The sequence below is a fragment of the Hypanus sabinus genome, chromosome 6, assembly GCF_030144855.1.
Source record: "Hypanus sabinus isolate sHypSab1 chromosome 6, sHypSab1.hap1, whole genome shotgun sequence".
In the NCBI taxonomy this organism is placed as follows: domain Eukaryota; kingdom Metazoa; phylum Chordata; class Chondrichthyes; order Myliobatiformes; family Dasyatidae; genus Hypanus; species Hypanus sabinus.
In genome coordinates this window covers 4,664,063-4,690,817 of record NC_082711.1, presented here as the reverse complement: position 1 = coordinate 4,690,817, position 26,755 = coordinate 4,664,063, and the positions used below count along the sequence as shown (strand labels likewise).

Below are 26,755 nucleotides of genomic sequence, written 5' to 3'. Positions count from 1 at the left end.
GTTGCTTATCAGTTTCTAACTAGCATCAGTCGTGTGAACTGGTGTAAGTTAGGCACTACGCTGTGTTTAGTATTAACAGTTTTCAAATAGCATCAGTTGTATGTGTTTGTGTTCAAAAATCAGTGATTTTTGTCACTGATAGTTGAAAGATAAGCAGTAAGACAATTCAGAACCGTTTTGCTCACCACGGTTCCAACTATTCAGGCTTTGTGATGCCAGAAACGGCCGGGAATGAAAATGAAAGTATTTTGCTACATAAGGAATTACGAAGAAGTTGGAAGTATCTTAAATGTTTGAATGAAATAAGGATTTGGAGGATGCAGTCGTCAAAACGATTGTATGAAGGTAGTCCATTATCTACACTAGTTACCTGTGCTCAGTCAATGAAAAGAATGTGCACGGATGAAATCCTCCAAGGATAACTACCTGGAAGTAATACAGTTTTATAATACTGTAGATAGTGTTTGAATTTGTTCTGTATCTCATTTAAATATATAATTTGTCACCTGGTTAAATGGCAGTTTGTCTCTTTTATACCTTTTTAACTATTTCCATGAAACTTCAGCTAATTGGGGCAGCTGCTTAATTGGGGTAGAATGTTCTGGTCCCAAAGTGTCCCAATTAAACGGAATCCACTGCACTTTATGAATGAATCACCAACTGAATTCCTGCTGCTGTTCTCTATAATGGCAGAAGATTGAAAACTTTGGTAGTCAGTCAAAGAGAGGACCCTGCCAGTTACACTAGCCAAAGACTCAAACACACCTGATGCAGTGCAGTCAAACCATCTTCATTGTACAGGTCTGGGCATATACCATCCCGCAATAACTGCTGAACTGAAAGAGAAGACAAAAAATCATGCATCAAGGTTCAGGAGTGATTCAGACAGTCTGATAATGCTAGGGACAGGGGGTCACATGGGTCAGATAGAGAGTAAAGTTCCCTTCACTCTGTAACTGACCTCAGGAGTGTGTGATGGGACGGTGTGGAGGGAGTTTCACTCTGTGCCTGACCCTGGGAGTGTGTGATGGGACGGTGTGGAGGGAGTTTCATTGTGTGTCTGACCCCGGGAGTGTGTGATGGGACGGTGTGGAGGGAGTTTCACTCTGTGTCTGACCCCGGGTGTGTGTGATGGGACGGTGTGGAGGGAGTTTCACTGTGTGTCTGACCCCGGGAGTGTGTGATGGGACGGTGTGGAGGGAGTTTCACTCTGTGTCTGACCCCGGGAGTGTGTGATGGGACAGTGTGGAGGGAGTTTCACTCTGTGTCTGACCCCGGGAGTGTGTGATGGGATGGAGTGGAGGGAGTTTCACTCTGTGTCTGACCCCGGGAGTGTGTGATGGGACGGTGTGGAGGGAGTTTCACTCTGTGTCTGACCCCGGGAGTGTGTGATGGGACGGTGTGGAGGGAGTTTCACTCTGTGTCTGACCCCGGGAGTGTGTGATGGGACGGTGTGGAGGGAGTTTCACTCTGTGTCAGACTCCAGGAGTGTGTGATAGAAGAGTATAGAGGGAGATGAAGGAACCTTCACCAGATTTAAACAGCACCTGAAAACATGCTGGCCTTCAGTCAGGGCACTGAGTATAGGAGTTGTGGCATTATTTCTGCAAAGATACAAGACGCTGGTGAGGCTGCAGTTGAAGTACTGTGTGCAGTTTTGGTCACGCTGTTATAGGAAGAACATTATTAAGCTGGAAAGAGTGCAGGGAAAGTTAAACAGAGATCGAACAGGCTCAGTGTTATCCTTTGAGTGCAGGAGACTGAGGGGTGACCAAATAGAGGTTTGCAGAATCATAACGCAGAGATAGGGGGAATATAGTCAATCTTTTCCTCCAAGGTTGGAGAATCAAACAGCAGTGGGCAAAGCTTTAAGGTGAAAGGGAAAAGACTTGTAAAGGAACATGAGGGGCAACTTCTTCATTATATGCACAAGGTAGTGGGCACCCAGAGGACATATGGATATGGTAGTGGGCAACAGAGGACATATGGATATGGTAGTGGGCACCCAGAGGATGTATGGATATGGTAGTGGGCACCCAGAGGATGTATGGATAAGGTAGTGGGCACCCAGAGGACATATGGATATGGTAGTGGGCACCCAGAGGACATATGGATATGGTAGTGGGCACCCAGAGGATGTATGGATATGGTAGTGGGCACCCATAGGACATATGGATATGGTAGTGGGCACCCAGAGGATATACGGATATGGTAGTGGGACCCAGAGGATGTATGGATATGGTACTGGGCACCCAGAGGACAGAAGAATGTGGTAGTGGGCACCCTGAGGATGTATGGATATTGTAATGGGCACCCAGAGGATGTATGGATATGGTAATGGGCACCCTGAGGACATATGGATATGGTAGTGGGCACCCAGAGGATGTATGGATATGGTAGTGGGCACCCAGAGGATATATGGATATGGTAGTGGGCACCTAGAGGACATATGGATATTGTAATGGGCACCCAGAGGACATATGGATATGGTAGTGGGCACCCAGAGGATGTATGGATATGGTAGTGGGCACCCAGAGGATATATGGATATGGTAGTGGGCACCCTGAGGACATATGGATATTGTAATGGGCACCCAGAGGACATATGGATATGGTAGTGGGCACCCAGAGGATGTATGGATATGGTAGTGGGCACCCTGAGGACATATGGATATTGTAATGGGCACCCAGAGGATGTATGGATATGGTAGTGGGCACCCAGAGGACATATGGATATGGTAGTGGGCACCCAGAGGATGTATGGATATGGTAGTGGGCACCCAGAGGATGTATGGATATGGTAGTGGGCACCCAGAGGATGTATGGATATGGTAGTGGGCACCCAGAGGACATATGGATATGGTAATGGGCACCCAGAGGACATATGGATATGGTAGTGGGCACCCAGAGGATGTATGGATATGGTAGTGGGCACCCTGAGGACATATGGATATTGTAATGGGCACCCAGAGGATGTATGGATATGGTAGTGGGCACCCAGAGGACATATGGATATGGTAGTGGGCACCCAGAGGATGTATGGATATGGTAGTGGGCACCCTGAGGATGTATGGATATTGTAATGGGCACCCAGAGGATGTATGGATATGGTAGTGGGCACCCTGAGGACATATGGATATTGTAATGGGCACCCAGAGGATGTATGGATATGGTAGTGGGCACCCAGAGGATGTATGGATATGGTAGTGGGCACCCAGAGGATATATGGATATGGTAGTGGGCACCCAGAGGATGTATGGATATGGTAGTGGGCACCCAGAGGATGTATGGATAGGGTAGTGGGCACCCAGAGGATGTATGGATATGGTAGTGGGCACCCAGAGGATGTATGGATAGGGTAGTGGGCACCCAGAGGATATATGGATATGGTAGTGGGCACCCAGAGGATATATGCATATATATGGATATGGTAGTGGGCACCCAGAGGACATATGGATATGGTAGTGGGCACCCAGAGGACATATGGATATGGTAGTGGGCACCCAGAGGATATATGCATAGGGTAGTGGGCACCCAGAGGATATATGCATAGGGTAGTGGGCTCCCAGGGGATGTATGCATATGATGGTGGGCACCCAGAGGGTATATGGATATGGTAGTGGGCACCCAGAGGACATATGGATATGGTAGTGGGCACCCAGAGGATATATGCATAGGGTAGTGGGCACCCAGAGGATGTATGCATAGGGTAGTGGGCTCCCAGGGGATGTATGCATATGATGGTGGGCACCCAGAGGATGTATGCATAGGGTAGTGGGCACCCAGAGGACATATGGATATGGTACTGGGCACCCAGAGGATATATGAATAGGGTAGTGGGCACCCAGAGGACATATGGATATGGTAGTGGGCACCCAGAGGATATATGGATATGGTAGTGGGCACCCAGAGGATATATGAATAGGGTAGTGGGCACCCAGAGGACATATGGATATGGTAGTGGGCACCCAGAGGATGTATGGATATGGTAGTGGGTACCCAGAGGATATATGCAAAGGGTAGTGGGCACCCAGAGGACATATGGATATTGTAATGGGCACCCAGAGGATGTATGGATATAGTACTGGGCACCCAGAGGACATATGGATATAGTAGTGGGCACCTAGAGGATGTATGCATAGGGTAGTGGGCACCCAGAGGATATATGAATAGGGTAGTGGGCACCCAGAGGACATATGGATATGGTAGTGGGCACCCAGAGGACATATGGATATGGTAGTGGGCACCTAGAGGATGTATGCATAGGGTAGTGGGCACCCAGAGGATATATGAATAGGGTAGTGGGCACCCAGAGGACATATGGATATGGTAGTGGGCACCCAGAGGTTATATGAATATGATAGTGGGCACCCAGAGGACATATGGATATGATAGTGGGCACCCAGAGGATGTATGCATAGGGTAGTGGGCACCCAGAGGACATATGGATATGGTAGTGGGCACCCAGAGGATATATGAATATGATAGTGGGCACCCAGAGGATGTATGCATAGGGTAGTGGGCACCCAGAGGATATATGAATAGGGTAGTGGGCACCCAGAGGACATATGGATATGGTAGTGGGCACCCAGAGGATGTATGCACAAAGTAGCGGGCACCCAGAGGATGTATGCATAGGGTAGTGGGCAGCACGAATACGTGACATTTTTACAGCTCCTGATGTTCTGGAATTCAGTGTTCAATTCTGCCACCAACTGTAAGCGGTGTGTACCTTCTCAATGACAGTGCGTGGGTTTCCTCCCGCAGTTCAGAGATGTACTGGTTAGTAGGTTAACTGGTCATTGTAAATAGTCCCATGATGAGGTTAGAGATAAATAAGTGGGTTGCTGGATGGCATGGCTCATTGGACTGGAAGGGTCTGTTCCATGTCGTACGCTAAATAATAAAAATAAAGATGCATCAAGCTGACAAATACAACCAGCTTAGTGGGCATCTCGATCAGCATGGACCAGATGGGCCAAAGGGTCAGTTTCAGAGTGCATTTGACTATTTGAACAGCTGTGCTCAGACCCAGAGTTGGACAGATTGTCAGAAGCAATACGGATCTGACAGATAGAATAAATGCCCCTATGGCAATACACATAGAACTCAGCAGGCCAGGCAGCATCTATGGAAATTGATGTTTCATGCCAAGACACTTCATCAGAGCTCAAGTCCCCTATGTTGTGTTATTGATGATCCTGAGCTGAAATTCTGCTCCTCACAGATGCTGTCCAGCCTGCCTTGGATTTCCAGTATTTTCCACTTCAGATTCCCCACACCTTGCACCTTAAGCTCAGTTGGGTCCCGTAGTGTGGAGTTGATCTCCTTCCCACACCCACAGTACAAACAAGAGCCATTTCTCAGTGAAGATGCCTTCAGTTACCCTGCAGTGGGACCCCACTGCAATGTGGATAGTGCAGATATAGTTTGCAATGGGATACAGAGATGGGCTGAGAAGTGGCAGATGGAGTTCAATCTGGAAAAGTGTGAAGTGATTGACTATGGAAAATCAGACCAGAAGACAGAGTACAGGGTTAATGGTAGTATTCTTAGCAGAGTGGAGGAACAGAGGGATCTTAGGGTTCATGTCCCACAGATCCCTCAAAATTGTTGTGCAAGTTAAGTAGGTGTATAGTGTGTTGGCTTTCATCTGTTGAAGATTCAGTTCAAGAGCTATGAGGTAATGTTGCAGGTCTAGAAAACCTTGGTTAGACCACACATTGAATAGCGTGTTCAGCTCTGGTCACCTTCTATAGGAAGGATGTGGAGGCTTCGGAGAGGCCGTGAAGGAGATTTACCAGGATGCTGCCTGGATTAGAAAGCATATCTTATAAGGATAGATTTAGTGAGATAAGGATTTTCTCTTTGGAGGATGAGAGGTGACTTGCTAGAGGTGTACGAGATGATAAGAGGCAGAGACTGAGTGGACAGTCGGAGACTTTTTCCCAGGGCAGAAATGGCTAACACAAGAGGGCATTATAGAAAAGCAATGGGCTATGTAGGAGAAAATGGTTAGATTGATCCTGCAGTAGGTGAAAAGGTCAGCACAACATCGTGGACTGAAGGACCTGCTGCAGTGTTCTATGATCTATAGTCTAATCCTTCCAAAATCCCACATACTGTACCCAGGAGCGGTCATTACCTTCCTCGACGTCGTTGCGAGAAGCGGCCTCCAGCAACCTGATGTTGTCAGGGAAACAGATCCTTCTCGGAGCCCTCTTGCTGCTCCTCTTCTCAGACTTGGCTTCTTTGTCCCGGGCTTCCTTCTCGAACTGTGCCCACTTCTTCAGCTGCTGCATGCGTCTCTTGTGGGCATGCTTGAGCCGCTCTTGCGTGGTCATCTGGCCAACCAGTGGCAGCTCTGCCATCAGCTCGTTGTGCTCTGCCATGGTTGGGCACCTCTCACTCCCCTACCCAGCTCCTGCTCCGGGCAGAAGGGGCTGGCAGTGATATAGAGTATACTTCTGAGGCGAGAAATGGGCTCCTCTCACTGTGGTAGATCCTGGAGGATGGATGCTTGCTGTCGTCACATATCCCAGGGATTGCTACCTTTCAAGCCGTGGTTGGATATGGAACCATTTCCCCACCCTCTCAGTCTGTGCGCTAGGAAGTTACGACTGAATGGAGAGAAGGAATTCAAGGGCTGATTGTTTCTTCAATTGCAACACAGCAGCCAAGGGTGAGTGCAGAGAGACAATGAGCATTGCTGCTGCCACCATGGGACGTGAGACATTAGCCAGAAACGGTGAGTCCTCCTCTGCTACTTGCTTGTTGGGATACCATTCTCAAAAGGGCAGAGGGGTCGATGATGGTGGGAACGTGTAGCTGCTGGAGAGGAGACTCCAGTCAGCACCCCTGAAGCCCAGCAGACTGCATTAGAAGTTTATTCCCCGGTCACACTAAGTCTCCTCTCCATGGTGGACTCTACTGTGCAGGACGCCCTGAATGGATAATCTCAATGCAAATTTGTCCTGTGGTGTGCTCTCAGACAGTTGCTAACTTTCTTTGCAAATGTATTTCTGACAACTATAAGCAAGGGAGCCTGTGCCCTGTCAAGATCTCTTCCCTCAGGGTAAGTGCCCTGACCCAATTGCAGCGCAGGAGATCCTGGCACTTGTCACCTCCTCTGTCTGCTGATTAACGCAGTGTTGGTCCTTTACATAAGACTGAAGCTGTTACCCCGTATGCTGGTGTTCATGCTTCCCGGTGATGCTCTGATGCTGAGAAAAGGAGAGAGAAAGCTGTCAATAAAGACTATTATGCAACATGCATTGCTTGCAAGTGTTGGAGTTAGAGTGGTTCGGATTTAACCCTTTCAGTGCTGCACCTTCTCTAACATCACCCAACTCACTGACCTCAACTATTAAGACCATAAGATATTGGAGCAGAATTAGGCCATTCAGCCTATTGAGTCTTCCCCACCATTCCATCACAGCTGATTATTATGCCTCTCAACCCTATTCCCTTGACTTCTTCCTGTAGCCTTTGATGCCCCTATTAATCAAAAACCTATCAACAGTCTCTTTAAATATACCCAATGACTTGGCCTCCACTGCTGCCTGTGGCACATGAATTCCACAGATTCAGAGATATCTAAAACATCCTTAATGAGAGGAGAGACATCGGGACTGTTCTTGATATTTATTGCTTATTTATTCAATATTATTATTATTTCTTTTTTCTATTTTGTACTTGCATTTTGTTATTGGCTGTTTGTCAGTCCTGGTGTGTGCGGTCTTTCATTGATTCTACTGTGTTTCTTGGATTTACTGGTGATGTATACATACTTTGATTATGAATTTACTTCGAACATTCCTGCTTTATTTCATTTTGCTACAACACCTCTCTGGGTTTAAAGTTGCGCACTCCTTGTGTATTGTGTGAAGATACAGAGATGGCAGACACTGGAATCTGGAGCAAATAACAATCTGCTAGAGGAGCTGAGCAGGTCCAGTAAAGTCTGTGGGAAGGGAAGGAATGGAACGGGTGACTTTTTGGGTTTAAGTATGATGCCTGCTTATCAGAGAAAATGCTGAGACAGAATGCCAACAGTCACTTTCCTCCCAGAAAGGATGCCGACCCAGTGTGTTCCTCCAGCAGACTGTCTGATGTGGATTACCTTGTCAACAAGAAGCTGGTACTCTGTTCACACTGCTGAGCAATCATCATTTTAAATATTAGATTACATTACCATAAAACAATTACAGCACAGAAACAGGCCATCTCGGCCCTTCTAGTCCGTGCCGACGCTTACACTCACCTAGCCCCACTGACCCGCACTCAGCCCATAACCCTCTATTCCTTTCCTGTCCATGTACCTATCCAATTTTACTTTAAATGACAATACCGAACCTGCCTCTACCACTTCTACTGGAAGCTCGTTCCACACAGCTACCACTCTCTGAGTAAAGAAATTCCCCCTCGTGTTACCCTTAAACTTTTGCCCCCTAACTCTCAAATCATGTCTTCTTGTTTGAATCTCCCCTACTCTCAATGGAAAAAGCCTATCCACGTCAACTCTATCTATCCCCCTCATAATTTTAAATTCCTCTATCAAGTCCCCCCTCAACCTTCTACGGTCCAAAAAATAAAGACCTAACTTGTTCAGCCTTTCTCTGTAACTTAGGTGCTGAAAACCGGGTAACATTCTAGTAAATCTTCTCTGTACTCTCTCTATTTTGTTGATATCTTTCCTATAATTAACTGAAAAATACAATGAAATAGAAATCTACAGCACATTTCAGGATCATTTGCCCACAATGTTGTGCCGACCATGTAACCTACTCTAGAAACTGTCTAGAATTTCCCTACTGCACAGCACTCTTTTTTTCCAAGTTCCATGTACCTATCTAAGAGGCTTTTAAAAGACCCTGTTGTATCCACCTCTACTCACATCACTGGCAGCTCATTCCACGCACCCACCACTCTCTGCGTGAAAAACTTACCTCTGACTTCCCCCTTATACCTACTCCCCAGCACCTTAAAGCTGTGCCCCTCATGTTAACCATTTCAGCCCTGGGAAAAAGCCTCTGACTATCCACACGATCAATGCCTCTCATCATTTTATACACCTCAATCAGGTCACCTTTCATCCTCCATCGCTCCAAGAAGAAAATGCCAAGTTCACTCAACCTATTCTCTTATGGCACACTCTCCAATCCAGGCAACCTCCTTGTAAGTCTCCTCTGCACTCTTATAGCATCCACATCCTTACTGTAATCAGGTGAGCAGAACTGAACACACTATTCCAAGTGGGGTCTACCTAAGGTCTGATATAGTTGTAGCATTACCTCATGGCTCTTGAACTCAATCCCAAGGATGATGAAGGCCAGGGTGTATAGAACCGGAGGAGATAACAGAGGTACTTAATGAATACTTTACTTCAGTATTCACTACGAAAAAGGATCTTGGCAATTGTAGGGATGACATACAGCAGACTGAAAAGATATTAAGGATGAGGATGTGCTGGAGCTTTTGGAAAGCATCAAGTTGGATAAGTCGCCGGGACCGGATGAGATGTACCCCAGGCTACTGTGGGAGGCGAGAGAGGAGATTGCTGAACATTTGAAGAGGCATAATATGATTAGGAATAGTCAGCATTGCTTTGTCAAGGGCAGGTTGTGCATTACAAGCCTGATTGAATTTTTTGAGGATGTGACTAAACACATTGATGAAGGTAGAGCAGTAGATGTAGTGTCTATGGATTTCAGTAAGGCATTTGATAAGGTACCCCATGCAACACTTATTGAGAAAGTAGTGAGGCATGGGATCCAAAGGGACATTATTTAGATGATCCAGAACTGGATTGCCCACAGAAGGCAAAGAGTGGTTGTAGATGGGTCATATTCTGCATGGAGATCGGTCACCAGTGGTGTGCCTCAGGGATCTGTTCTGGGACCCTTACTCTTCGTGATTTTTATAAATGACCTGGATGAGGAAGTGGAGGGATGGATTAGTAAGTTTGCTGATGACACAAAGGTTGGAGGTGTTGTGGATAGTGTGGAGGGCTGTCAGAGGTTACAGCAGAACATTGATAGGATGCAAAATTGGGCTGAGAAGTGACAGATGGAGTCCAACCCAGATAAGTGTGAGGTAGCTCATTTTGGTAGGTCAAATATGATGGCAGAATATAGTATTAATGGTAAAACTCTTGGCAATGTGGAGGATCAGAGGGGTCTGAGTCCATAGGACACTCAACGCTGCTGTCCAGGTTGACTCAGTGGTGATAGACAATAGACAATAGGTGCAGAAGTAGACCATTCGGCCCCTCGAGTCTGCACCGCCATTCTGAGATCATGGCTGATCATTCACTATCAATACCCAGTCCCTGCCTTGTCCCCATATCCCTTGATTCCCCTATCCATCAGATATCTATCTAGCTCCTTCTTGAAAGCATCCAGAGAATTGGCCTCCACCGTCTTCCGAGGCAGTGCATTCCACACCTCCACAACTCTCTGGGAAAAGAAGCTCTTCCTCAACTCTGTTTTAAATAACTGACCTCTTATTCTCAATCCATGCCCTCTGGTACTGGACTCTCCCAACATCTGGAACATATTTCCTGCCTCAATCCTATCAAATCCTTTAATTATCTTAAACGTTTCAATCAGATCCCCTCTCAATCTCCTCAATACCAGAGTGTACAAGCCCAATCTCTCCAATCTCTCTGCGTAAGACAGCCCTGCCATCCCAGGAATCAACCTAGTTAATCTACGCTGCACTTCCTCAATTGCCAGAATGTCCTTCCTTAAACCTGGAGACCAAAACTGTACACAATATTCCAGGTGTGGTCTCACCAGGGCCCTGTACAAATGCAAAAGGACATCCTTGCTCTTGTACTCAATTCCCCTTGTAACAAAGGCCAACATTCCATTTGCCCTCTTCACTGCCTGTTGCACTTGCTCATTCACCTTCATTGACTGGTGAACTAGGACTCCTAGGTCTCTTTGCATTTCTCCCTTACCTAACTCTACACCGTTCAGACAATACTCTGCCCTCTTGTTCCTGCTTCCAAAGTGGATAACTTCACATTTATTCACATTGAATGACATCTGCCAAGTATCTGCCCACTCACCCAGCCTATCCAAGTCTCCCTGTATTCTCCTAACGTCCTCTTCGCATGTCACACTGCCACCCAGTTTAGTATCATCAGCAAACTTGCTGATATAGTTTTCAATGCCCTCATCTAAATCGTTGACATAAATCGTAAAGAGCTGTGGTCCCAATACTGAGCCCTGTGGTACCCCACTAGTCACCTCCAGCCAGTCCGAGAAATACCCATTCATTGCTACCCTTTGCTTTCTATCTGCCAACCAGTTTTCTATCCATGTTGAAAGTCTGCCCCCAATGCCATGAGCTCTGATTTTACTCACCAATCTCCTATGTGGCACCTTATCGAATGCCTTCTGAAAATCTAGGTACACAACATCCACTGGCTTACCCTTGTCTAACATCCTTGTTACACCCTCAAAAAACTCCAACAGATTAGTCAAGCATGATTTGCCCTTGGTAAATCCATGCTGGCTCGGCCTAATCCTATTTCTGCCATCAAGATGTGCCACTATTTCGTCCTTAATAATGGACTCAAGCATCTTCCCCATGACTGACGTTAGGCGATAGTTCTCCGTTTTCTCCTTCCCTCCCTTCTTGAAAAGTGGGATAACATTAGCCACTCTCCAATCTTCAGGAACTGATCCTGAATCTAAGGAACATTGGAAAATGATTACCAATGCATCTGCAATTTCCTGAGCCACCTCTTTTAGAACCCTCGGATGCAGACCATCTGGACCCGGGGATTTATTAGCCTTCAGTCCTACCAGTCTACTCATCACAGTTTCTTTCCTAATGTCAATCTGTCTCAATTCCTCTATTATTTTATGACCCTGGCCCATCCATACAGCTGGGAGATTGCTTGTGTCCTCCCTGGTGAAGACAGATCTAAAGTACGCATTAAATTCTGTTGCCATGTCCCTGTTTCCCATAACAATTTCTCCCAATTCATTCTTCAAGGGGCCAACATTGTTCTTAACTATCTTCTTTCTCTTCACATAGCTAAAAAAGCTTTTGCTATCCCCTTTTATATTCCTGGCTAGACTGAGCTCATACCTGATTTTTTCTCTCCGTATTGCTTTTTTAGTTAAGATCTGCTGTTCCTTAAAACTTTCCCAATCATCTGTATTCCCACTCATCTTAGCCCTGTCATACTTCTTTTTCTTTAATGCTATACAATCTCCGACTTCCTTTGTCAACCACTGTGGCCCCTTCCCCCTCTTTGAATCCTTCCTTCTCATTGGAATGAACTGCTTTTGCATCTTTTGTATTATGCCCAAGAATATCTGCCACTGCTGATCCACTGTCTTTCCTGCCAGGGCATCCGCCCATTTAACTTTGGCCAGCTCTTCCCTCATGGCTCCATAGTCTCCTTTATTTAATTGCAACACTGACACCTCTGATCTGCCCTTATCCCTCTCAAATTGTAGATAAAAACTTATCATGTTATGATCACTACTTCCTAATGGCTCCTTTACTTCAAGATCACTTATCAATTCCTGTTCATTACACATCACCAAGTCCAAAATAGCCTCGTTCCTGGTTGGCTCAAGCACAAGCTGTTCCAAAAATATATCCCTTAGACACTCCACAAACTCCCTATCCTGGGGTCCAGCACCTACCTGATTCTCCCAGTTCACCTGCATGTTGAAATCTCCCATAACGACTGCATTACCTTTAGCACATGCCAATGTTAACTCCCTAATCAACTTGTACCCAATATCCACGCTACTGTTTGGGGGCCTGTACACAACACCCATTAGGGTCTTTTTACCCTTACTGTTCCTCAGCTCAATCCACACAGACTCTACTTCCCCTGTTCCCAAGTCACCTCTTGCTAAGGACTGAATCTTATTCCTCACCAACAGGGCCACCCCACCCCCTCTTCCCATATTTCTGTCTCTACGATAGCACGTATACCCTGGTACACTCAATTCCCAGGCCTGATCCCCTTGCAGCCATGTCTCCGTTATCCCAACAATATCGTAGTTCCCCATTTTCATCTGAGCTTCAAGCTCATCTGTCTTATTTCTGACACTACGCGCATTCAAGTATAGAATTCTTAGCCCATTCCTCCTCTCTTTGCTTAAAACACTGTCTACTGTACCTAACCCAGCTCCTTGAACTTCCATCGGGCTAATTGCACCCTGAATTTTGATGACCTTCTCAAGATCACCCAAACCTTCTACACATTTAACCCCATGCTCCTTCTGACCAACCCTCTGGATCTGGATCCCTGCCCCCTGCACATCTAGTTTAAACCCCCCCGAGCAGCACTGGCAAACACTCCTGCAAGAATGTTAGTACCCCTCCGGTTCAGATGTAGACCGTCCCTTCGAAACAGATCCCAATGTCCCTGGAACAAAGACCAATTATCCAAAAACCTGAACCCTTCCTTCCTGCACCATGCTCTCAGCCTCGTATTAATGTGCATAATCATTCTATTCTTCGCCTCACTCGCACGTGGCACAAGTAGCAATCCCGAGATTGTCACCCTGGAGGTCCTGCCTTTCAGCTTCACTCCTAACTCCCTGAACTCTCTAAGCAGGACCCCCTCACTCACCTTACCTACATCGTTGGTCCCACATGGACCACTACATCTGGGTTCATGCCCTCGATCTCAAGAATAGCCTGCACCCGATCTGAGATGTCCCGGACCCTGGCACCAGGTAGGCAACATACCATCCGAGACTCCCGATCTGCCCCACAAAATCTCCTATCTGCCCCCCTAACTATAGAATCCCCTAAAACTATCGCTCTCTTCTCTTCCCTCCTCCCCTTTCTAGTTGAGGGTTCAACCTCTGTGCCAGAGGCAGGACCACTACAACTCATTCCTGGTAGGTCATCCCCATCAACTGTATCCAGTACAGTATACTTATTGTTAATGGGAATGGCCGCAGGGGTGCTCTGCTCTCTCTGCCTGCTCCCCCTGCCTCTCTGGACCGTCACCCATCTGCCTACTTCTTGGTTTTTTGGTGTGACTACCTCCTGATAACTCCTATCTCTGCTTCTGCCTCCCGAATGATCCGTAGTTCATCCAGCTCCAGCTCCAACTCCCTAACTCGGGCTGATAGGAGCTGCAGCTGGACGCACCTTTTGCAGGTGTGGTCATCAGGGACAACTGTGTTGACCCTGACCTCCCACATACTGCATACGGAGCACACCACTGCTCTGACTGTCTCCCCCATACCTGAACTGGATTAATAGAATAAGTCTAAAAAGCACCTAGCGACCTTACCTTCTTCCCCTCAGTGAGCAATCACACAAGCTTACCGAAGTCCCCTTACGCCGAAGCCCACTTAGCCAAAGCCCAGGACTCTGCTTCCACAGATTCTGCTGCCCGCTCGATGCTGCCATACTTGAAGGCATGAAGGCATATGGTGTATTGGCCTTCATCAACCATGGGATTGAGTTTAGGAGCTGAGAGGTAATGTTGCAGTTATATAGGACCTTGGTCAGACCCCACTTGGAGTACTATGCTCAGTTCTAGTCGCCTCACTACGGGAACCATGTGGAAACCATAGAAAGGGTGCAGAGGAGATTTACAAGTATGTTGCCTGGATAGGGGATTGGGGAGCATGCCTTATGAGAATGGGTTGAGTGAACTCAGCCTTACTTCCTTGGAGTGACGGAGGATGAGAGGTGACCTGATAGAGGTGTATAAGATGATAAGAAGTATTGATCGTGTGGATAGTTAATGCTAAAATGGCTGACGTGAGAGGGCACAGTTTTAAGGTGTTTGGAAGTAGGTACAGAGGAGATGTCGGTTAAGTATTTTTATGCAGAGAGTGGTGAGTGCGTGGAATGGGCTGCAGGCAATGGTGGGGGAGGCGGATACGATTGGGTTTTTTAAGAGACTCCAGGAGCTTAGGAAAATAAAGGGCAATGAGTAACCGTCAGTGATTTCTATAGTAGGGACATGTTCGGCACAGCTTTGTGGGCCGAAGGGCCTGTATTGTGCTGTAGGTTTTCTATGTCAACCTGGGCAGCAGCTTTGAATGTTGTATAGACATGGACCCCAAGATCTCGCTGATCCTCCATATTGCCATGAGTCTTATCATTAATATTATATCCTGTCTTCAAATTGTACCTACTGAAATGAACCATTTTACACTTATTTGGGTTGATCTCCATCTGCCACTATTCAGCCAAGTTTTGCATCCTATCGATTTCCACTGTGACAACCCCTCAGGCTATCCACAACACCACTAACTTTTGTGTCATCAGCAAACTTACTAGCCCACCTTTGTACTTCCTCATCCAGGTCATTTATAAAAATCACAAAGAGAAGGGGTCCCAGAACAGATCCCTGCGGAACACCACTGGTTACTGACTTCTATGCAGAATACAAACCATCAATAACCACCCTTTGCCTTCTGTGGGCAAGCCAATTCTGGATCCACAAAGCAAGGTCTCCTTGGATCCCAGGCCTCCTTACTTTTTCAATAAGCCTTGCATGGGGTATCTTACCAAATGCCTTACTGAAATCCATATACACTACATCTATTGCTCTACCTTCATCAATGTGCTTTGTTACATCCTCAAAGAATTCAATCAGGCTCATAAGGCACAACCTGCTCTTGACAAAACCATGCTGACTATTCCCAATCAGATTATGTCTCTCCAAATGCTCACAAATCCTGCTTCTCAGGACCATCTTCAACAACTTGCCCACCACTGAAGTAAGACTCAATGGTCTATAATCTCCTGGGTTATCTCTACTCTCTTTCTTGTACAAGTGAACAACCTTCCGATCATCTGGTACTTCTCCTATTCCTGTTGATGATGCAAAGATCATCACCAGAGACTTGGTAATCTCCTCCCTCACTTTTCGCAGTAGCCTGGTGCCAGTAACTTATCTCACAATAAATATGTTTCAAAAGCTCCAGCACATCCTCTTTCTTAATGTCTATATGCGCAAGTGTTTCAGTCCGCTATAAGTTATCCCCACAATTGCCGAGGTCCTTTTCCATAGTGAATACTGCAGCAAAGTATTAATTAAATACCTCCACTACCTCCATACTCGTTTCCACATTGGCTCCTGATTGGTCTAAACCTCACACAGCTCATCCTCTTGCTCTTCACATATTTGTAGAATGCCTTGGGGTTTTCCTTCATCCTGCTCGCCAAGGCCTTGCCTGGCCCCTTCTGGCTCTCCTAATTTTATTCTTGAGCTCTTTCCTGGCACCGTTGTAATTTACTAGAGCTCTAACAGTACCTAGTTTCTTGAAACTTTCATAAGCTTTTCTTTTCTTCTTAACTAGATTTTCTACATACTTTGTACACAATGGTTCTTTTACCCTATAATCCTTTCCCTGTCTCAATGGAACATACCTATGCAGAACTCCATGCAAATGTTTCCTGAACATTTGCCACATTTCTACCGTACATTTCCCCGAGAACATCTGCTCTCAATTTACACTTCTAAGTTCCTGCCTGATAGCTTCATTTTTCTCCTTACTCCAATTAAATGTTTTCCTAACTTATCTGCTCCTATCCCTCTCCAATGCTATGGTAAAGGAGATAGAATTGTGAACACTATCTCCAAAATGCTCTCTCACTGAGAGACCTGACACCTGATCAGGTTCATTTCCCAATATCAGATCAAGTACAGCCTCTTTTCTTGTAGGCTTATCTTCATACTGTCAGGAAACCTTCCTGAACACATCTAACTAACTCCACCCCATCTAAACCCCTCACTCTAAGGAGATGCCAGTTAATAAGGGAAAGTTGAAATCATCCATCACAACATCCTTATTTTTATTGCATCATTCCAGAATATGCCTCCCTGTCTGCTCCTCAATGTCCCTGTTACCATTGGGTGGTCTATGAAAAACATGCAGTAGGAACACCCCTTCCTGTTTCTGCCTTCCAACAACAATGACTCGCTAGACAATCCCTCCATGACTTCCTCCTTTTCTGTAGCCATGATACATCTCTGATTAGTAGTGCCACTCCCTCACCTCTTTTGCCTCCCTCCCTGTCCTTTTTGACACAGCTAAAGCCCAACACACTCAGCAGCCATTCCTGCGAGTCATCCAAGTCTCTGTAAAGGTCACAACATCATAGTTCCACGTATTGATCCACGCCCCAAGTTCATCCGCCTTCCTTATGATATCCCTTGCACTAAAATAGGCACATCTCAAACCATCCGGCTGAGTGTTATCATCTGCCTATCCTTCCTCATAAATTCTCTCCAAGCTGTCACTACTAGTGTGCCAACCACCCCATCCTCTGCCTCTGCCTCTTCACTTCGGTTTCCACCACCCTGTAAATCTAGTTTAAACTCTCCCCAATAGCATTCGCAAACCTCCCTCCCAGAATATTGGTTCCCCTCCAAGTTCAGGTGCACCCACCCCACTTGTACAAGTCACCCCTTCCCCAGAAAAGGTTCCAATGATCCATGAACTTGAAACACTGCCCCATCTCCTCAGCCACTCATTCATCTATGCTATCTTCCTGTTTTTGACCTTTACTAGCTAGCAGCAGTGGCAACAATCTGGAGATTACCACCTTGGAGGTCCTGCTCTTCAGCCTCCTTCATAACTCCCTAAACTTACTGTGCAAGACATCTATCCTTCTCCTGTCATTGGTACCAATATGTACCACGTTCTTCGGCTGCTCACCCACCCCTTCAAGAATATTCTGCAACTGCTCAGAGACATCATGGATCCTTAGCATCCGGGAAGCAACACACTATCCTGGTGTCTCTTTTGCTGCCGCAAAGTCTCCTATGTCTATTGCTCCACCTGACTTCAGCCTACCTTTCTGAGGCTCAGAGCTGACCACAGTGGTATTGGTCTGGCTGCTGCTGCCTTGCCCGGATAGGTCATCCCCTCAGCAGTATCCAACTGTTACTGAGGGGAATGGCCACAGAAGAACCCTGCAATGACTTCCTTCTCCTTTTACCTCTCTCGATGTTCAGCCATCTACTCCTCAAATTCTGCACTCTGGGTGTAACCACCTGCTCAAAAGTCCATTCTATCAACTGCTCTGCCTCCTGGATGATCCTAAGTTCATCCAAGTCCAGCTCCAACTCCTTAATGTGGTCTTTCATGAGCTGGAGTTGGCTGCCCTTCCTGCAGGTGTAGTCATCAGGGAGACCACCAGGTTCCATGAATTCCCACCTCCTACAGGGGGAGCATCCCACTGCTATAACTGCCGTCTGGCCTACACTGTACAATGGGCAACCAAGACCAAATCTAATATGTGTCTTTGGCCTCAGCCTCTTCTCGTCGAAGCCTGACACTCTCACTCTCACTGCTGGCTTACTCCTGATAATGGCCACCCCACTCGGCCCTTCTGTACTTTTACTTAATTCACAGTGCTCTGCTCCCGACACTGATTAGACCTCTGAAATGTCTGAATGCACGTGAAGCTCTTCGTTTATACTAGTTTTGCTGACCTACGAGTAACCTCTTTGAAGTGATCTGCTCCCAATGCTGATTGGACCTCTGGAAATGTGTCATTTATGTCAACACCAATACAGCCTGAGGACTGTGCTGGCAGCAGCCCACAAGTGTCACCACACTTCTTACGACAACATAGCATTCCCACAACTTAGTAACCAAACGTCTTTGGAATTTTCCCATGACTGACACGATTGCCCATCAATGCTCAACCCATTTGCCCACAGTAGAACCGTGCCCTCTGTGGCTCACCTGTTTAAGTGTCTTTTAAATGTAGTGACTGTATCTGATTCCATGACCCCTTCTGCCAGTGAATTCCAGATATAACAAAAACCCAGATCACCTTTAAAACTTTCCTCTCCACACCAAAAACGAGGAGAAACCATCAATTCCATTTCTGCCTCTTGTTGGTGAATAAGTCATTGGTAAGGCAGCATTTGGGAGAATTCTATACAGTTCTGGCCCGCTTCTTCTAGAAAAGACGTGGTTAAGTTGGCAAGAGAGCAGAGATTTACAAGGATGTTGCAAGGACTAGAAGGCCTGAGTTACAGGGAGAGGTCAGCCAGGTTAGACCTTTATTCCTTGGTATGAAAGCAAATGAGAGGTTTATAAAATTATATGAGAGATTTAAATAATGCGGATGATCAGTCTTTTTCCCAGGGCAGGGAAGTAAAAAACTAGGAGCTGTAGGTTTAAGGTCAGAGAGAAAAATTCAGAAGGGACGTGAGAAGCAACTTCTTCACGAGAGGGTGGTGAGGTTGGTGAGCATATGGAACGCAAGGAAATGAGGCAGATACAACAGTATCATTTAAGAAGCACTTGGATAGGTACATGGAGGGGAAGGGCTTCAAAATTCAAAGTTCAAAGTAATCTTATTACCAAAGCAAATACATGTCATCATACACAACAGGGCAGACAAACAACCAATGTGCAAAAGACAACAAACTCCAAGTACAAAACGAGAAAGAAATAATAATATATAAATAAGCAATAAATATCAAGAACATGAGATGAAGAGTCATTGAAAGTGAGTCCATTGTTTGTGGAAACAGTTCAGTGATGGGGTGAGTAAAGTTATCCCCTTTGGTTCAAGAGCTTGATTACTGAGGGCTAATAACTCAGAGTCAGACTCAGGTTTATTATCAACGGCATGTGTCGTGAAATTTGTTAACTTAGCAGCAGCAGTTCAATGCAATGGGAGACAGAGTAGGAAGGCTTTGGCTCAATGGGGCTTCGGCGGGAAAGGGTCGAGGCCAGGTAGGTTATCTGTTTAAAATAAAGGCAGAGAGTATGTGTGTGAGGCTGGTTTTCTGTGCTCAGTGTCAGATGTGGGAACTCTTGGAGACTCCCAGTTTCCTGTACGATCACATCTGTACCAGGTGCGTCGAATTGCAGCTCAATGACCTTGGTACGGACAGGGAGAGTGAGGAGGTGATAGGGAGGAGCTAAAGGCAGCTAGTCAATCCGGGACCACAGGAGAGAGAATTGGATAACAGTCAGGAGAGGGAAGGGCAAGATCAGGCATTAGAGAGTACTTCAGAGGCTGTTCCCCTTAACAATAAGTATTCCTGCTTGAGTACTGTTGGTGTGGGGGGAATGGCCTACCCGGGGGAAACAACAGCAGTCGTGCCTCTGGTACAGAGTCTGGCCCTGTGGCTCAGATGGGTAAGGAAAGGAAGAGGAAGGCAGCAGTGATAGGGGACTGTATAGTTAGGGGGTCAGATAGGCAATTCTGTGGATGCAGGAAAGAAATGCAGATGCTAGTTTGCCTCCCAGGTGCCAGAGATTTACAAGGATGTTGCCTGGATTGGGGAGCATGCCTTATAAGTTGAGTGAACTTGGTCTTTCCTCCTTGGAGCGACGGAGGATGAGAGGTGACTTGATAGGGGTGTACAAGATAATGAGAGGCATTGATTGTGTGGATAGTCAGAGTCTTTTCCCCAGGGCTGAATTGGCTAGCATGAGAGGGCACAGTTTTAAGGTGCTTAGAAGTAGGTACAGAGGAGATGTCAGGGGTATGTTTTTTATGCAGAGAGTGGTGAGTGCGTGGAATGGGCTGCCGGCGGCGGTGGTGGAGGTGGATATGATGGGGTCTTTTAAGAGGCTCCTGGATAGGCACATGGAGCTTAGAAAAATAGAGGGCTACGGGAAGAGCCTAGGTAGTTCTAAGGTAGAGACGTGTTCGGCACAGCTATGTGGGCCGAAGGGCCTGTATTGCGCTGTATGTTTTCTAAAGAAGAAAAAAATACAAAATAAAATAATAATAATAATAATAAATAAATCAATTACAGTATACATATATTGAATAGATTAAAAATCATGCAAAAAGCAGAAATAATATATATTAAACAAGTGAGGTAGTGTTCATGTGTTCAAAGTCCATTTAGGAATCGGATGGCAGAGAGGAAGAAGCTGTTCCTGAATCGCTGAGTGTGTGTCTTCAGGCTTCTGTACCTCCTATCTGATGGTAACAGTGAGAAAAGGGCATGCCCTGGGTGCTGGAGATCCTTAATAATGAACACTGCCTTTCTGAGACACTGCTCCTTGAAGGTGTCCTGGGTACTTTGTAGGCTCGTACCCAAGATGGAACTGATTAAAGTTACAACCCTCTGCAGCTTCTTTCGGTCCTGTGTAGTACCCTCCCCATACCAGTCAGTGATGCAGCCTGTCAGAATTCTACGGTACATCTATAGAAGTTTTTGAGTGTATTTGTTGACATACCAAATCTCTTCAGACTCCTAATGAAGTTGTTGTTTTCCCTTCTTTATAACTGCATCGATATGTTGGGACCAGGTTAGATCCTCAGAAATCTTGACGCCCAGAAACTTGAAATTGCTCACTCTCTCCACTTCTGATCCCTCTATGAGGATTGGTATGTGTTCCTTTGTCTTACTCTTCCTGAAGTCCACAATCAGCTCTTTCGTCTTACTGACGTTGAGTGCCAGGTTGTTGCTGCGGCAGCACTCCACTAGCTGATATATCTCACTCCTGTACACCCCCTCGTCACCACCTGAGATTCTACCAACAATGGTTGTATCATCAGCAAACTTATAGATGGTATTTGAGCTATGCCTGTCCCTCAACCTGGTGCTGTGAGTCCTGAGGTTCCTGTACCTCCTTCCTAATGGTAGCAGTGACACGAGACTATGACCTGGGTGTCAGGGGTCCTTGATGATGGATGCTGCTTTCCGGCAACAACGTTCTATGTAGGGCTTCACCCGTAATGAACTGGACTGCATCCACGACCTTCTGTAGGATTTTCTGTCAAGGATATTTTTGCACAACACTGTACTGCTTTACTGATTGCTCCATGACTCTCATATCATCATTTCCCTCTATCAGTCAGGATGATGGCAGGTCAGCTTTTCTGAACTAAACTCCTTAAGTACAGAATTAAATACCATAACAGCATAAGATACAGGAGCAGAATCAGGCCTGCTCTCTCATTTCATCATGGCTGATCCAATTTTCCTCTCGGCCCCAGTCTCCTGCTTTTTCCCATATCCCTTCATGACCTGACCAATAAATATCAACCTCTGCCTTAACTATGACTTGGCCTCCACAGCTGCCTGTGACAAAGAATTCCACAGATTCACCACTCTCTGTCTAAAGAAATTCCTAATTTCTGTTCTAAAAGGACACCCCTCTACTCTGAGGCTGCGTCTACTGGTCTTAGACTCTCCCACCATAGGAAATATCTTCTCCACATCTACTCTATCAAGGCCTTTCACTGTTCAATAGGTTTCATTTAGGTCACCGCTCATAATACCTAAAAGTATAAGGGACACAAACTCAGTTGACACTTTTAAATACCAGTTCAAAAACTATTTATTTAACCTTGCTTTAACTAACGTCATTTTGTCTTTTATTTTCATGTTTGTACTTTTATCCCATTCTAAAGCACTTTCAGAATCCAAATCAGATTCAGATCAGGTTTAATATCACCAACATGTTGTGAAATTTAATTAACTTCTTCATTATCTGTATGAAAAGTGATCTATAAATGGTCATTATTATTATTATAAAAAATAAATAAAAATATCAGGGATATCAGTGAAATGCCCTCATGCAATACTGACATATTGACATGGCCACAATCAACCTCAAAGACCAGTGTATAGGAATAAAGAACCTTCATCTGCTCATGTAACACAACCAGTGCTCGAGAGAGGAATTCTACGCATTCCCTACAATCATTGGGTAATACACCTGATTAAAGCTTTCAAAACCCTGCCAGACAGATGGGCTCTGCATCTTGGAAACCTGAAAAATTGTGACAATCATTTACAATGAGGAACATGAGTATATTTGGTATGTCACCAAAGACTGGCACTTTTCTACAGATGTACCATGGAGAGCATCACCGTCTGTCTGGAGGCCTCAATGCACAGGATCGGAAAAAAACCTTCAGTTTTTGAAGTGAAGGAAGACTTGAGGTGACCTTATGCAGGTGTATAAGACGATTAAAGGCATAGATCAAGTGGACAACCCGAGAATTCTAACCAGGGTGGAAATAGCTAATACCAGGGGGTATGTCAGACATAGGTGTTTTTTAAACACTCAGAGTGGTGGGTTCATGGAATGCACTGCTGGGGTGGTGGTAAACGTAGATGCATTAGGGATATTTAAGAAACTTTTAGCTAGGTGGTACAGTACACTGATAACAGAATGCTGGAGGGCTGTGTAGGAAGGAAGGGACAGATTTATTTTGGAGTAGGTTAAAATGTCAGCTCAATATTGTGGGCTGAAGGGTCTGTACTGTGCCGTAGTGTTCTATATTCAGAGGGTTGTAAACGCAGTGAGCTCCATCATGGGCACTAGTTTCCCCACCATCAGGGGCACCTTCAAAAGGCGATACTCATGAAGGCAGCATCCATCAGCGATATATGGCCCTCACCATATAGGACATGCACTCTCTCACTGCTACTATCAGGGAGGAGGAAAAGGAAACTGAAGACACTCAGAGTATCTTCAATATACGTAATTGATTTACTTCTTTATTCATTACTATTTTTTCCCTGCTAGATTATATATTTCATTGAGCTGTTGCTGCTAAGTTAACAAATTTCTCGTGATAATAAACATGATTCTGATTCTGGTAGTAGTTAGAACAGTTTGTGATTGGGGTGACTCGGGTCCCCAATGATCCTGTGGGCCCTTTTCACAAACCTGTCTTTGTAAATATCCTGAATAGTGGGAAGTTCCCATTTACAGATGCGCTGAGCTGTCCGCTCCACTCTCTGCAGAGTTCTGTGATTGAGAGAAGTCCAGCTCCCACTCCAGGCAGTGATACAGCCAGTCAGGATGCTCTCAACTGTGCACCTATAGAAAGTCCTTAGGATGTGGGAACTCATGCCAAACTTCTTCAACCGTCTGAGGTGAAAGAGGTGCTGACCCCGACGCAGACGGGGAGACCGTTTCGCTGAACACCTACGCTCGGTCCGCCAGAAAAAGCAGGATCTCCCAGTGGCCACATATTTTAATTCCACATCCCATTCCCATTCTGATATGTCTATCCATGGCCTCCTCTATTGTCAAAATGAATCCAAACTCAGGTTGGAGGAACAACACCTTATATACCGGCTGGGTAGCCTCCAACCTGATGGCGTGAACATTGACTTCTCTAACTTCCGTTAATGCCCCTCCTCCCCTTCTTACCCCATCCCTGACATATTTAGTTGTTTGCCTGTTCTCCATCTCCCTCTGGTGCTCCCCCCCCCCTTTCTTTCGCCTGAGGCCTCCCATCCCATGATCCTTTCCCTTCTCCAGCTCTGTATCACTTTCGCCAATCACCTTTCCAGCTCTTAGCTTCATCCCACCCCCTCCGGTCTTCTATCATTTCGCATTTTCCCCTCCCCCCACTACTTTCAAATCTCTTACTAGCTTTCTTTTCGGTTAGTCCCGATGAAGGGTTTCGGCCCGAAACGTCGACAGCGCTTCTCCCTATAGATGCTTCCTTGCCAGCTGTGTTCCACCAGCATTTTGTGTGTGTTGTTGTTTGAATTTCCAGCATCTGCAGATTTCCTCGTGTTTGCTGTTGTGCCTTTTTCACCACACAGACCAAGTGAGATCCTTGGTGATGTTTTTGCCAAGGAACTTAAAGCTGTTCACCCTCTCAACCCCAGATCCATTGATGTCAATAGGGATTAGCCTGTCTCCATTCCTCCTGTAGTCCACAACCAGCTCCTTTGTTCTTGCAACATTGAGGGAGAGGTTTTTATCTTGACACCCCCGTGTCAGGGTGATAACTTCTCTGTATTATTTGAGGTAAGGCCAATCAATGTAGTATCCTCAGCAAATTTATAGCTGTGGGTGGCGACACAATCGTGGGTACACAGAGAGTAAAGGAGTAATGAGAAGGGAACATGTCCTGGGTGATGGGGTCCTTAATGACGGATGCTAGCTGTTTGAAGGTGCTCTGGATGCTAGGGGGACTAAAATCCATAATGGTGCTGGCTGAGTTTACAACTTTCTGCAGCTCTTTACAATCCTGTGCAGTGGCCCCTCCATACTGGACAATAATGCAACCAGTTAGAACGCTCTCCACAGTTCATCTGCAGAAATTTGCAAGAGCCACCTCAGGCCACACCAGGAATGGAGGGATTACCTAAGCAGAGGGACATGGGTACCATGCAGTTTGGTCCACTACTCTGAACCTTGGAAGGAAATCAGTGCCGAGCTGCAAGAGGGTTTCAGCACTGCCAACTGTGCTCAGTAGCTTTCAGCACCCTTTACGGTACACACAACTCAGTCATCATGACATAAGAAAAACATTTACCATCTCTATGAAGTTACAGATGTGCAACCTACCCTATCATTTATCTGCCCACATCAGAAGAATAAAAGTGCAGGCACATTGAACGTTATGTTTATTTAAAATAACACACCAGGTGTCGTGGTAGTGTAGAGGTTAACACAACACTTTATAGTGCCAGCAATCGGAGTTCAATTCCTACCACTTGTCAGTAAGGAGTTTTGTACATTCTCTCTGTGAATGTGCTCTGATATCATCCCACATTCCAAAAACTTATGGGTTAGGATTAGTGAGTTCTCGACTTGCTACGTTGCTGCATTAGCATGGCGACTTTTGTGGCTGCACCCAGCACATCTTCACACTGTGTTGGTCATTGAAGCAAACGACACATTTCACTGTACTTTTTGATGTACATATGGCAAATAAAGCTAAACTTTATTTAGTTTAGAATAAGTCCCTTCTCTCTGGTCGGCCTCACATACACTCTGGATGCACCTCTCTATCTCATCATGACCTTGCTCATTCCCACCCTCCTCGACCATAGATATAGGAGCAAAATTAGTCATTTGTTCCATCAAGCATGCTCTGCCATTCCATTATGGCTGATTATTTTCCCTCTCATCCCATTTTCCTGCCTCTCCCCATAATCTTTGACAATCAAGAACCGATCAACTTACACTTTAAAGTTCATGAGGGTAGACTGGGGAAAATCAGGTTGTTAATGGATCTCAAGAGAGTGAATTTCTTGTATGTCTACAAGATGACTTTTTAAGAGCAGCTTGTCGTTGAGGATCAGCGATGCTGGATTGGGTGTTATGTAATAAACCAGAGACGATTAGGGAGCTTAAGGTAAAAGAACCCGTAGAGGCAGTGATCACAATGTGATTGAGTTCAGCTCGAAATTTGATAGAGAGAAAGTCAAGTCTGATGTAGCAGTATTTCAGTGAAGTAAAGGAAAGGAAATTGTAGTGATCAGAGTGAGGAGTTGGCCAAAGTAAATTGGAAGGGGATGCTGGCAGGGATGACTGCAGAGCAGCAATGGCTTTGATTTCTGGGAAAAATGTGGAAGGTGCAGGATAGAACAAAGAAATACTGAATTGGCAAAATAGTACAACCGTGGCTGACAAGGGAAGTCAAAGCAAAAGTAAAAGCAAAAGAGAGGACAGACTAAGCAAAAATTAGAGGGAAGATAGAGGATTTGGGAAGCTTTTAAAAATCTACAGAAAACAACTAAAATTATTAGGAGGGAAAAGATAAAATCTGAAAGCAAGCTAGCAAACAATATCAAGGTGGATAGAAAAGCCTTTTTTAAGTATATAAAAATGAAAGAGAGATGAGAATGGATATAGGCATACTAGAAAATTAGGCTTGAGAAATAACAACCAGGGGCAAGGAGCTGGCAGATGTACTAAATGAGTGTTCACTGTGGAAGACACTAGCAGTGTACCAGGTGTTGAAGGGTGTGAGGGAAGAGAAGTGGGTGCAGTTACTATTACAAGGAAGAAGGCGCTCAAAAAGCTGAAAGACCCAAGGGTACATAAGTC

General features: G+C 45.6%; 1 protein-coding gene across 5 annotated transcripts in view; it reads right to left on the bottom strand.

Annotated features, from left to right (window-relative positions):
* Positions 1-26,755, bottom strand: part of ppp1r16a (protein phosphatase 1, regulatory subunit 16A) — a 136,803-nt gene that overhangs the window by 57,586 nt on the left and 52,462 nt on the right. For all 5 annotated transcript variants that reach the window (XM_059971576.1, XM_059971579.1, XM_059971578.1 and 2 more), the window contains exons 2-3: positions 6,145-7,222; positions 766-836 (exon numbers count right to left, since the gene is read on the bottom strand). In XM_059971576.1, the coding sequence (XP_059827559.1) occupies positions 766-836; positions 6,145-6,391 (318 nt within the window). In that variant the 5' untranslated portion in view covers positions 6,392-7,222. The remainder of the gene's footprint in view (positions 1-765; positions 837-6,144; positions 7,223-26,755) is intronic.